General features: G+C 37.3%; 1 protein-coding gene across 6 annotated transcripts in view; it reads left to right on the top strand.

The window, feature by feature from the left end:
• The window catches only part of NLGN1 (neuroligin 1), a 458,099-nt gene that overhangs the window by 139,689 nt on the left and 304,224 nt on the right, over positions 1 to 14,186 (top strand). For 3 of the 6 annotated variants that reach the window (XM_075003892.1, XM_075003890.1, XM_075003894.1), the window contains 2 exons: positions 1,460 to 1,519; positions 12,819 to 12,971. In XM_075003892.1, coding sequence (XP_074859993.1) covers positions 1,460 to 1,519; positions 12,819 to 12,971 — 213 coding nt within the window. The remainder of the gene's footprint in view (positions 1 to 1,459; positions 1,520 to 12,818; positions 12,972 to 14,186) is intronic. The other 3 variants (XM_075003891.1, XM_075003893.1, XM_075003895.1) reach the window with 1 other exon arrangement.

Genomic DNA, 14,186 nt, shown 5'->3' on the forward strand with positions numbered 1-14,186 from the left:
GTAAAATTCTCGTGTTCAGTTGATGGTGTATAATTCCAGAGTTCTGTATTTAGAATGAGCTAGAGAATATTCTCCTGACTGATGCAGTAATTAAGGTATTCAACACTGGTTTTCAATTATACTGTCCAGTTTCTATGTACACAAGGAGAATTTCATGGTGTATCATAGCTTATCTGTTTGTCAAACATATGAGACTCTTACAATACAAACAACATGTTCAGATTTTTTATTTTAATTTGCTATTCAGAATTATAGCATTCTTTGCACAGATTGAAGGCTTAATTTTGAATTCTTAATGTCCTAAAATATAAAAGTAGATGGAGCTTTTTAAAAATACAAATGTTTTAACACTCCTTCATTGTTCAGTGTGCTTAAAGTTAATGCGTGCCCCTTGCCTACATGTACTGTAATATCGACACTCGCTTTCATCTTTATTCTTGTTTTTGTCTGTTTTATGCATGAGAAAGTTCTTGTTTTCTACTCTGCGCGTGGCTGCGTTTTTTAACTTGAGTCCTGTGTTTGTACTGATTGCTTTTCTTTTGCATGCAAATTACAAAATGTCATAGAAATTGGATAGCTCTGAAAAAAAGGAAAGATAAAACTGAGTTCCAATTGCCGTGTGTTTGTGCATAAGTGTGTGGAATACATGATATATGGAAATATTTTCATTAAAGCCCTTGACTTTTCTTCTGCTGTATTTTTTATTACTTGCTAACAGAAAAAGGCAGTTTTTTTTCCTGTTGCAAAGAATGATGAGTCTCCCTACATGTTAATGGTACTTGTGTTGGCATGGGATATAGAACAGAATTATAAAAGTTTAATTACATTATATTTGGTTTTCATTGTAAGATGTTAGTTGCCCAACTTATGCTGAATCTGGAATAACCTGTTTTCAGTGTGACTTTGGCATATCTTGAGTGACATCCTAGTCCCACAGAAGTCAATGGAAAACAGAGCTCCCATTGACTTAAGTAGGGCCAAGATTTCACATGTTGTTTCTGAAGACCAGTTGGGAACTTTCATATTGTTTAAATAAATGTATCAGGAGGTATCAGGATTTCATTGAATATGAAATCTAATTTGGTTTTAGTTTGTTATTCTCACCACAGTTCAAATTTAAATCTTAAAGAGATAAACATTATTCCTCCCTATTTATTTGTGGTGGGTATGCTTTTAGTAAACATTTCCTTTAACTTTTGCATTTTTTAATGTAAATTATTGAGCACTATTTGCTTTTTGTGTTTGATGTTTCTAACAGCCATACCCTGGAGGAGAGATTTTGCTAGCAAGTTTTAAAAAAAGAGAACAAAACTGCGTTAGTTGTGTTTTTAAACTAAGAACCTCCCTCAAATGCTTTTCTTGAAACATCCTTGGGAATTTAATATTGATTATTTTTCCTCAGTCTTGTATATTCTTGAATTGTCTTTTTTTCCTCCATTTTCTCCATTCTCAATCCTAGGTCCCCTTACAAAGAAACAGACAGATGATTTAGGTGATAATGACGGTGCTGAAGATGAAGGTATTTTTTTGCCGCCAAACTGATTTGCATGACAAGGATCCCTGAAAATCTTTTTCTCCCCTCTTTTTTTAACTTCTTGTCTTTTGAAGATTTTTTTTATTCCCATTTTTGATGTGTTTTGTCTTCTTGCTTGTTTATATCTATATTTTTAATTCTTTTAAAAGAAAGGATGTTGTTACGTTTTACATTTTTATGCAAAAGTGTTAACACTATTTAAACAGAAGGGGTTTTGTTTTCTTGATATGGACTTTTTGTATGTTTCATCCCACCTTTTGACTGAATTTTGTCCATACTATTTGAACTAACAGTTTTTTTAAGTCTCTCTGTACACCTTTTTGCATGTTTTCTAACCCTCGGTATTTATATATTTCACCAACTACAAAGATATTTCTTTCACCAACTGATCTCGGTTTGATAAATTTAGAAAATATTTGTTTATAAATATAAAACATTAGGAAGCTCTCAAAGTGTCTCTCAAGCAATGTAATTTTCAGTAGAAACGTGAAATTCTTTCCCTTCTGCCTTATCATGTCAAGAAATGTATGCCGAATTATTGATCTTACATTGACAACAGGCTGGGTACTAAAATTGCAGCCAGTTGCTTAGCTCATGTATATTGGCTTTATTCCACTGAATTCAGTGGAATTGAACAGGTCTTCACCAACTCTTACAAAGATCCAAAATTCTCTGGGCTGATGTTATTGAACACTTCACAAAACACTGTTACAAATAGGTAGTATGAAAATGCTGGACATGTTATATTTGTTTATGAATTTTAAATATTAATCAGGCATCAAATACTTTTTTTCAATCTTAGAAACAAACAACATGCAACCTGTGGTAACTAAGGACTGTTAGGTAAAACATAGAACTATGAAACTTAATTGCTTCTTTTCAAAGAGAAAATTGAGGTCCTCCCTAAAAGCTGCGTGTTGCTAACTCATCCCTTTCTTGCCTGTTTATAGTCAAGTACCATTACATGGAAGATTGAATAACTATCTACAGAGCTCTACCATGTTCCTTCTCATTAACCGTAATGAAAAAAGAGTAAAGTCTCTTAATGGATGCTCATATTTCTCTTCAAATAGCTTCAGTTTAGAGATGAGAAAAATTAGTAGTGTATCATTTGATTTGTCTAGCTTCACCTGATCTAATTTTATTCACTTGTGTTAATTCCATAACTATCCATTTTGGAATTAGTAACATCAGCAGGGGCAAAGATTGCAACCAAATCCAACTACGTTAGTTCCAACTATTGGCACATCTAACTGCACAGCAAGATCCTGCTTTGTGCAGGGAGCTGGATTCAGTGACCTCCTGAGGTGTCTTCCAGCCCTAAGATTCTATTATTCTAAGATTTTGCCACCAGGACTCAACTAGCTGTCCCTCCATCAACTGGAGGCTCCTATCCCAATAGCCTTCTATACATTCCATGATAAAGTTATTGCCCATCTGTATGTCATAGGCATGGTCTCTTGTAAAATCCCATTCAGGTCAGTGGGTTTTTTGAAGATGGTGCAACATGTGGTCAGTGGATTCTTTTTTACAATAGTGGCTTGTGCTTTAAAATTTACATAGTTAAATCCCTAGTGAGATACTTTTAAAAGCCAGATATTCAAGCAAGTGATTCAAATTCAGCTTGTAGTGGCAGTGACAGAACAATGAGCATCAAATTAAAGTTCTGTATTTTATGCCAAATGAATTTAATGGCCTTATCCCACTTTTTGGTGGATGTATTGTCCTTGCAACCACCACTATTGGCAGTCTGAGGAGAGCAGCCAAAGGGTGTAGAGGTTGAACTGAGAGGGGATAATTAATTACAATTATAACTAATCACTTTAAATAATGGGACTGGGATAACAGTCCGTCTGGCATCAGAGTTGTACTCCATTGTTCTATACTAGTAGTGACAGATGGATCTGAGTGATTCATCCTGAGGCAAGTATAGACATGGTTTATATCTCCACTTTCCTCAAAGATTTCAAAAGGGACAGGTCAGCTATTCTATTGCACTTTTCTTAAAAGTGAGAGTGTTTAATGTTAGGATGTTCTGGCAATATTCCATTTCCACTATTGGCAAGCCACAGTTGTTATGAGGAATACACCGGAGAATTGCTGAATTGGTGCATTTGTTCCTAAGCTTCTACAGCCAGCTAACTCTCAGGTAGCAGACAACTTGTGTTGCTGTGACCTCATCTCCTCAATCCGGATTTTCCAGCTCCAGGGTTTTATGGTCTAGGTTGCACTGGCAGGACTGAAAAGAAAAGAAACAAACCAAACCCACAAACCTCAAATTAATTTTCTTTGGGTCGGGGGGGGGTAAGCAAATAATACAAAAAATGTCTCTTCTTTCTCGCACCCTCCAAAAAAGCCACCCAAGATGTCAACATGTCAGACCACCTGCCAGCTCCCTTCCCCTCCCTCCGCTGACCTTTCCCATGACAAATTCTGCAATACGGTTACTTTAGTCAGTGCAAACTTCTACAGAGGACTGAATGTGTGGGGGCAAAAAAACAAATATACAAATAAGTTGCACCAAAGCTCCTATTTGGATTGGGTTGGTTATGGCATAACTGTATGGTCCCTTCCACATAATATAATATATTGAAAGAGCACAGGATCCTGCCTATGTTTTTCTAGACACTCTGAGCCCCTACCAAGAGCCTGGATCATACCCACCTGACTAAAGGGACAGCGGTGGACTCCCTGTGGAGTCAGTCTTGCACTTTAATTAGCAGCAGATTTCAATATAAAAAGTGTTAGATAATTCCCACTCCCCCTATGTGTAACTACTACGGTATCAGCATTTCCACAGGAAAAAGACTGGGTTCAGTAATCAAACCTGGGTCTTCTATATGTGCTACAACCATTAGGCCAACCTTAATGAGATCATTTTTCATTTTTGTTGCTGAAGACCCAAAGGCACTAGTGCACATTACCAGCTAATGATCTGCAAATTTCCAGTTTAAAAAATGAAGGTATTTTCAAGTTCTATGAGTGTAAAATGTGTGGAAAGTCAGAAGCTATGTAAACTTCTTTGCTTTTCCCATCTCATTTGCATTCTTGTAACCGTATAACCTCTGTGTGGTTTAACAGGCCAGCATGTGTCTGACAAGAGCTATACTAGAAATTTGGCCTTGTCTAAACTTGGACATTATCTTGCCTGTTTTGAACAGCAAGGCAGTTGCATTGGTGTTACCAATGAGGTACCTCAATAAACATGTATGGTATTGTTGTAAAAATGCCTGTGATGCTTCTAAATAGGTAAGACAAATCTAGTGTAGATGCAACATTAAGCTAAGAATTGATCAGGTGATGAATAAACCACCCCAGATTGGGAAACCAAGCTTGGATTAAAAATGTAAAGAATTTAATGTTTTTATCCTAGTGCCTACTGTATTTTGTTTAGTTCATAAATTGTTTTAGTGTAATCTGGATTTATATTAAAAGTACCTATCCTTTAGGCCCTTTTGGTACATATACATTATAAAATATTACTAAAATCCTCAACTGAAATTGTGTCCCCAGACTACGAGGTATTGTGCAAACACCTGAATTGGACTCTGCTTGTCCATCAGAAATTGCATATGCTCTGCAGCTCATGTATTTTTCTTTCTCATTCCAGCACCATGGTAGAATAGTAGCTCAAAATCTTTGTTGTACTCATCTTCACAACCTACTTGGCTGGAAAGTATCTTCCCCATTTTACAGATGGAGAACAGAGGCATGGTAAAACTAAGTGCTTGCTTGAGGTGATACAGGAATTCCAGGGGGAGCAGGAAATGTAACCTAGGATTCCAAGCAAAGGCTGCTCCCCCCGCTCCAACCTCTTACATCATGTTCTGAGAGTCAATTAACTGAAACTCTATTGCACCAAGAAGGGAAGTGACTTCCAGAACAGAGTATTTCTGGTGAAGGGCCTTCTACCAGTCCAATTATTTTAAAAGTAATCTAACTCAAGCCTTTTAATTCAACCCCCTCCGCTGATCTCTATTGCCATGCTAGCACAGGAAGATAAGCAGTCTCTTGGGTACCTATGACTCAGACCATTTGACTTTGGAGAACAGTATATGGCAGTACACATTTGTCTAGCTTGCAGAACTACTACATGCTTCAGTGTGATTCCAGTCCCAGCCAGGCTGGAAACAAATAAATGTTGCAATTTAGGATGGAGATTCTTTGCCTGATAGACTCATACACAACAGTGTTTGCTCACACTGCCACCTGGGCATATTTAGTTTCTCAATGCATGAACATCAAAATTTCAAAGTAAAACATGTATTTGCATGTTAATTTTTTTCAGTGACTGTTCCCCCTTCAGACCTTCTGTTCAAATTACACTGACTTATTACAATGTTTTTTGTAACACTTCAGAATATAGGTAGTTAAAATTCAGGCAGCTTCTTAACATATGCAGTGCTGTTGTTTTCCATTATAATTATATCCCTCAAGTACTGGTAGTATGGTGAGAGGTCTGTCAGTACTAAAATACTGCAGTACTAACTTTTATCTTTAAATAGTTTACAAGTTACTAAAGGTTGAACCTCTCTAGTGCAACACCTTCGGGACCTGACTGGAATCAAACAAGAGAATCTGTCATACCACAGAAGGTCAGCATTGTCTAGCATTGTCAGCAGCCTTACCAACACTTCATCTGCTTACTGGGAACTTAGAAGACATTTAGAAGGAAATGACAGCACAGCACACTGAGAGGCAGGGCTGGTGGTCATAAACCAACTTTATGGGATTGTGGGAAACTTGCCCCCTGCCCTTCCCCCCCCAGTTAAGTGGCTAACTAAAATCATGCTGGATCACAGATGTTGCCAGTCTAGATAGTCTGGAGAGTGCCACACTACAGAGGTTCAACTTGCACTTGGTTGCACAGTCCCTCTCTAATTGGAACCTTATATTGCTGCTTACCCTTTAAGGGCCTTTACAGCTCTTGCATTTCATACTACATTATATGTCATACATTTATAGAGTCCTTCTTACAAAAGGATCACAAAGCAGTTTGCAAATTCAACAACTGCTTATATAGTGACTACTTCATCCAGCACTTCAATTCAGCCAGTGATCAGGTGAAATGCAGCTAGCTGCTTAACAACAGTGTCAACAAAATGACCTAAAATCTTAAGACAGGAGCTGAAGGAAAATACTATATTCAACTGAAACTTGAGGTGGTAGTTAGGTAGGCAGAATGTAAATAGTGGAGATGGAATTTTGCCAGAACATTAGCATTAAACACTCCCACTCTTAAGAAAAGTGCAATAGGTTCTCTAATGATCGCAAGCTGCCAGGCCTTCAATTTGACAACATATCTAAAAGATGTGATTTTTAATGGAAGTTTGCATAAGATTTTCAGTGACACTGGTTTACCCTATTTCAATAACAATAGCTGTATTAAGTGTCTCATACATCTGAACTCAAAGTAAAATGATTTTGAAGGAGGTTTTAAACTACAAAAATAGTTTTGTTGACTGGTGCCATGTTCCAATTATGCAAAATTTCAGGAAAGGATTTTGGAATAGTCTAAATAGTACATACATAGAATCTTGCTAAGTAAGAAGTACATGGATTCCCGAGCAGCTAGTTTGAGTGTAAATCTCCTTACCAGTTTTCAACAATAACATGTTCACCAGCTCCAAACCACCTGAGATGATGATGGCACATGTCTCCCTAGTGTCAAAGTGAAACTTTTAAAAGAACCCCTGGAGCAAATACAGCTTTATTAAATTTAATTTTGAAATTAGGTATTCATTCTTTGTGTATTACTGAAGTGCTCAGAAACCCCGCTCGGGATTAATGCTCCATTTTGCACTTGTAAAACGCAAAGACTGTCTCTTCCCTGAAAGAGGTGATCTAATTAAGAGCAGAAATAACAAGTAGTTGCAACAAAAGTTAAGAAGGAATGAAGGTTGGAGGAGAACGGACACCATAATAAGAGCATACTTTACATAAGTCATATAAATAAGATAAATATCAGATACAGCCTCTATGCATCTAGTGAGGTATTCTCAGTTAGCAACTTAAGACCAAATAAATCATAATATCAAGACAAAACAAAGGTATGAATAAAAATGAATGTGAAATACCTGGAGTTAGGCAGAACCCCCTGACCCAAATAAAGTTCTTTGGAAGAGTCCCTCCTCACCCGCTTAATCTTCTTACCAATACAGACCTTATCTCGGCACAATATTTTTAGTCCACTCTAATTTTTAAAGATCTTGAACAGTAGAGCTTACACCAGTTTCTTGGCTGCACATTTTGAGTTCTAATAGAACTTATTCAGAATTGATTCTTCCTACAGCCTGCATTGCTGTTTTCTTAATTTCATACCTGTTAATTAGTCTTGTTAATAATATTCTCTTGTCCCACTTAAACATTTGGAATAGAGAGGAACCACTTACACCTATCAAATAACATGGAGATGTGGATAAAGGACCCCAGTCCCATTTAGGCAGAATTCACACTGACATCACATGAATGGAGAATTGGAGCTCAAAATTGAATAGCTTGTCGTTTCAGTTTAAAACTGCATTTCATAGTAAGGACCCGAACCTGCATTAGAATCTGCTTGTTCATACCTTGCCTCTGTGCAGAGTCCCATTAGCTTAGTGGGATTGCATTGATGTCAGGATCTGCACAGTTTTCTACCAGCACGTAATAAAGCTCCAGTCTGGTGTTTCATCTAAGGTTCTCAATTTTGCTCTCAAGTGAGTTTAGTAAAAGTGTGGCTTAATCTTGTTCACTGTTAAACTTCCCTTTTCAAGAGTAAGATGTATAGAACCCCCACCTTGAGTTTCTAGAGGTGGTTTCCCTCACATCAAGTTTGAGATCTTTGAAAAAGCAGTGTGGAGAAAATTTATATTGTATCTGGTCTTATCCAATGTGGCATATAAATAAATGGAGAGTAATTTGTAGTGCTTGCCTTTCTTAACCTTTTCAAGCATAATATTTGCAGGGAAATCACAAGAAAGCGTAATATAGGCTGAATTTATCATAGAATCTTTTCTTTATACCTTGAACTTTGCTTTGCTCAAGAATGTATAGTTCATCTTTTGTTTCCAATAAAAGCCACCCATTCTTCTCTAAATACCCCAGTATTATTTTGCACATACACAGAACAGTACTACCAAGTTTTCATTAGTGTTCACAGTGGGTACCTTGTAATTCTATGTAATTTTAATTAAAGAAGAATTTGAAACAGTCTCCCCCTGTGTTACCTCCAAGCATACAATTAGCAGCATAGTTTCTGCTGTGAACAGTCACTTAGTGATTTCAGATTAATAATTTATCATTGCTGCCTCAGTTGTATGCATGCTAGAAAAATAGGCAGCAAATGCTGTGTGTAAACAGACATTGGAAACAAATGCTTTAATGAATTTGAAAGGCCTTTGCTCTAGTTAAGTCTGAAACCTAAGCAAATAACTTCATTGAATAGAAAAAGATATGTGCCTTTTTACCTTTAAAGTCTGAGGGCGGCACACTGAAAAGTATTTTTTGTGTGTTGGGTGAAGAAAACAAGTCAGGTTACTTTACAGGCCACCTTTTAGCAACTTTTTGGTTTTGAAGTAAGTGTTTTATTCTAGAACTTTCAGTATGGAAGAACCCGTTTTTGGATTTTGAGTGCTCTGACTTTTTTTGGAAACAAATACACACACACACAGCTGACTTTACTAAAATCAAAACATCTGTTTTGACCTTTGTCACCCAGAACAGGTGAAAGAGATCGGCTACGTCTACACTAGCCAAAAACTTCAAAATGGCCATGCAAATGGCCATTTCAAAGTTTACTAATGAAGCGCTGACATACACATTCAGCGCCTCATTAGCATGCGGGTGGCCGTGGCACTTCGAAATTGACGCAGCTTGCCACCGCGCAGCTTGTCCAGACAGGGCTCCTTTTTGAAAGGCCACCAGCTGCTTCGAAGTCCCCTTATTCCCATCTGCTCATAGGAATAAGGGGACTTTGAAGTAGGCATGGTCCTTTTGAAAAGGAGCCCCGTCTGGACGAGCCGTGTGGCGGCGAGCCACGTCAATTTCGAAGTGCCGCGGCCACCCGCATGCTAACGAGGTGCTGAATATGTATTTCAGCGCTTCATTAGTAAACTTCAAAATGGCCATTTGCATGGCCATTTTGAAGTTTTTGGCTAGTGTAGACATGGCCATCCTGTATTTAGACAGCCTGATCTCATCATTGTCCTTGGGATGCTTGGCATAAGAGTCAAGGCAAAAATATGAAGAGTTTTACTGAAGACTGCTTAATTGAAGGTGGCCACAATAAAGGGAATAACTTATATATCTAGAATAGCCTTTTCTACACTATATTAAATGGGGCATAGGTGGGAGAGAACTTGAATATTAGAATCCTCATGGTTTTCTTTCATACTTAAAAAATATTCATGCTCAGATGTCAAGAGAACTACATTTTCCTGTGGGCAATTTTACACTAGGAGAGAAAGTCAACTTAAAATGTGCAACTCTAGCTGTGAGAAGAGTGTAACTGGAATCAACATATCTTAGGTCAACATTCTCCATTGTCCCCACAACAGGAGGTTGATGGGAGAAACTTTACTATTTACTTCCCTTACTCTTCATGACTGCAAGGAGTACCAAAGTCAATAGGAGTGTCCTCAACATTCAATTTAGTGCAGCCCTCCTTGATGTGCTAAATCGAACCGTGGAACATCAACCTCCAGAATGTCCATCTTCTCATAAGTATAGAGGTGCCCTGACACTGAAATTTTAAATGGGCACTTTAATCTGCTAATTTTCATAATCTCTTTGGAGACATGTTAAAACATACCATTGAATGCTATTTTCGGAAATGGAAATGATGAGCTGTAATTGTAAATCTGTATATCACTTTATTTCTTCCATTTCTGATAAAAATATGATTTATCAAGTTTAAATAGCTAAGAGGCAAATTTGGTATTCATTAAAAATCCTTCACAGAAGTGCAGCATAGCTATAAGACCCACCAAGAATCTTTTAAGTAAAATTTGTAATTCAACAAATGGTTGAAATAGCATGATTTTAATAATAGCCAATAGCTATTAGTAGAACAACCAGTAGTGTGACTTCTTCATGAATGTTTAATACTGAATTTGTCAGATGGACTTCCCCCACAATGGGCCACAGAGGAATAAATTTTGGCTCTTCTTCAGAGATCTAAATTTTTACTGATGTGAGCACATCAATTTACAAATCACACTTTGTTCTGGTTTTGGCCTGCTGTTGTTGTAGGTTCCATTAAAGACTTACATAAATGAAAGTTTGGAAAGTTATAACATTCTTTCCCTCATTACTCGAATGTATTTACTTTATGCATAAGCAGCACATTGTGTATAATCAGTTAGGCTATGGCTACGTAGCAAAGTTATTCTGAGATAATTTTGCAAGCATCTACACTTCACACATGCTATTTCAAAACAAATTCAAAACACTGGGTGCATTATTTCGAATTTTGTAAACCTCATTGCAGGAGGGATAATGCCTAGGTGCTGTTAAGACACAGAATAATGCTATTTCGAAATAAGCCATAATGATGTCCAATGGCGCTATTTCAAAATAACCAGTATGTGTCCAAACATGCTTTTCGAAATAGCTGGGTACATTTTTGGGATTTGTCGACAGTATCTTGACAAAATACAGCACTTTTGACAGCAGCTTTGAGGCAGAAGGCTGCTGTTGACAGATTCTGTCAACAGAAAAGTTGCGTGGACACTCTGGGGGGGCCCTTCTCTCAACAGACAGGGTGTCCACAACAATGAGCAGCCCTGACTGCTGTGCTTCCTGGTGCCTGTTTTGTTGAGAGAGCAGCTGGGCACTCTGTCAGCAGAAGTTTTGTCGGGGAATCTCTTCCAACAGGGACCTCTGTCAACAGAGCACGATAGTGTAACTGTAGCCATAGTGTTTCCCCATACAGTGTATATGCAGTGTAGTGTCACTAGGAGATGTTAAAGAGTGAGGGTCGGTGAGGTAATGTCTTCCACTGGACCAGCTTCTGCTGGTGAGAGACCTCTCTGTGGCTGGAAAATCCCTCCAACAGAAGTTGGTCCAATAGAAGAGCCTATCTCATGTCATCTTTCTAACAGTTGTGTGTAGACAGTAAATTTCCCCAGGAGCACCTATAGCAGTGGAAGAGAGTAAAGCTTTTTTACTTTAATTCTTTCTCTTCTTCCTTCCCACCCCAAAAATACTTTTATTATAAAAACAAAGGAACTACCACTTGGAAATTGGCAAGATTTAAATAAAAATGCCTAAATTTCCAAAAAGACATGCCTGAAGTTCCATGCTAGTTCATGAGGTTTCAAAATCAGGCCAGTTATTTAGCTATCTTGGCATGGATTTAGGAAACTAATTTCATGAAAATCTATTTGGATATCTTGTCCAATCTATTCTTTCTTTTTCTCAATTATGAAAAAAAGTAAGTAGCTATTTCCCCTTATCCTCCTGGCTGTTCCTGGCGCAATGTAATATCAATTTAAGCTCTTAAGCAGTGTGTCTTTGTGTTCTTTGGGACACTGATGTTCCATGAACAACATTGAGGTGTGCCGCAGGCATTTGGAAAATACACTAATCATATATATTTTCTGTTATTAAACCAGATACAATGTTACTTCTCCATTGCTGTGATACCTGATTAAATTACTTCATTTTGTCTTTGCTGTATATGGTGCTGTTTGTTTTTTGTCTGACAATTTTTTAAAGAAAATTTTCTTCTGTGTTCCACGGCTTCAAAAAGTTTAAGAAACACTGGTCTAAAGCGTGCAAACTGTTTTCCCCAGTAGGAGCAGAATAACTCCAACACTTTAAACTTCAGGCATGTTCACATCTCCTTTTACAACTTAGTTCTCTTGTGTGTTTAAAAGCCAGCAAGGAATGCATGACTTTTCTCCTAACACAAACAGACAGAGCTAATTCATCTTAATTACAAGATATGTGTGTTTGTATGTGCACAGAACTGTAGGGTGGGTTTCCAGAAGAATGCACCTTTGGCTTAATTCTGTTCCTACTGAAATCAGTGGACAGTTTCCCTCCATTGAAAGCAGAATTACGCTAAATGAGTACTGCTGAAAATTCCACCTAAACAAACCTGGAGGTGACCTTATATTTTTTTTCATACATTTCTTGGGTTATCAGTCTGTTCAAAGCATGAAGTGTAACTTCCCCCAGCCGAGTAATTAATACCCAGTTGCTTGAGAGACACATGATGAAAAATAACTTCACAACATTATTGCATGTATCCTTTTTTGCTTCGTTCTTGGAATAAAATACTTCTCAATGTTTTTTCCAGACATTCGGGACAGTGGGGGACCTAAGCCTGTGATGGTGTATATTCACGGAGGGTCCTACATGGAAGGCACAGGAAATTTATATGATGGCAGTGTTCTGGCAAGTTATGGCAATGTGATAGTCATCACAGTCAACTATCGCCTTGGGGTACTTGGTAAGAAGCTTTTGGATTTCAATCAATCCCTGCTGTTTGCATAGCACTTCATATTATTTCTGGGAATATATCCAGAAAAGAGTTGTTTTCTTTGGTTTTGAAAGCTTTTTTTCCCCCAAAATAAGTCATTATTCTGTAGCAGAATAAACTGAAACTTGGCTCCCAATGTAGTAATATAAATATACAATGTAGATGTTCAGATTTGCTGAGTTCACAATGCGTCTTTCTGTTATTTATTAACATTATGCCGATTAGACTCACATACTGCATTGGGAAAATGGATTTATAGCAATTAAATGCTAATTCAGATGTAGGGATTTTTGGTTTGTGATGGGAAAAGATTAGCAATAATGCTTATGTTCTGTTGATCATCATAGGTGTATGACCCTTGATGAAACAAGAGAGTTTAGGCTACGAACCTGTATTTGTAAAACTGCATTGAGCTTTCTTGATGTAGCTGAATTTCTGTGGTTTTAAAGTGAGAAGTAACTGTCAAGTTTAATACTTCTGATGATTTTGTAGACATGATGAGAAAGTCAGAATTGAGAGCAGACACCTAAGGTTTTGTCTTAGATGAAAGATGTGTACTAACATTATTGGTTCCATAAGGAAGAGTTGTGTAGTGGATTCAAAACTATCCATTCCTAAATATTTCTTCAAGTAATAGTTTTCCACTCATTCAATATAAGTAAGTTTGTGACAAATTTGACAGTTCAATATAATAAAAGATCTTCTTTATTCCATTTTTTTCTGAAATTTTGTGTTTTGAAATGTATTATGTGAATTGGATTCTTGGCTATTGTATCGATATTGTATAATCACGAATCAGGAAATTTATGAAAGAATCATGACCCTGCATATAATATTCCAAATGACTTGACAAACTGGCAGCTAAATGAAATGGTAGCTAAACTGATTAGTTAATGAGGCCAGTGAACAAAATTCTTGTCATTCTTAGCATGTTGGCAACAGAAAAAGGCTATTGGGGGTTACTGAGCATGTTGCTTTGGTTTTCCAGTCCAAGGTCCCATTGTTTACTCAGTCCCCATTTTCTCTGTGTTTAGTATGCACCTAGTCTTTTCATGAATTAATTAATTCTTACTGGCTGTCTTGGGTAATTGCCATCTGTCACTTACCTTTTTGTTTTGGTTTTGGTTAAAAATTAGGAAATTGGAAGACAATGAATTTGACTTTAGTTTTGATGGAGTTTAACCT

Source organism: Carettochelys insculpta, chromosome 10 (genome assembly GCF_033958435.1).
Source record: "Carettochelys insculpta isolate YL-2023 chromosome 10, ASM3395843v1, whole genome shotgun sequence".
Lineage (NCBI taxonomy): Eukaryota > Metazoa > Chordata > Testudines > Carettochelyidae > Carettochelys > Carettochelys insculpta.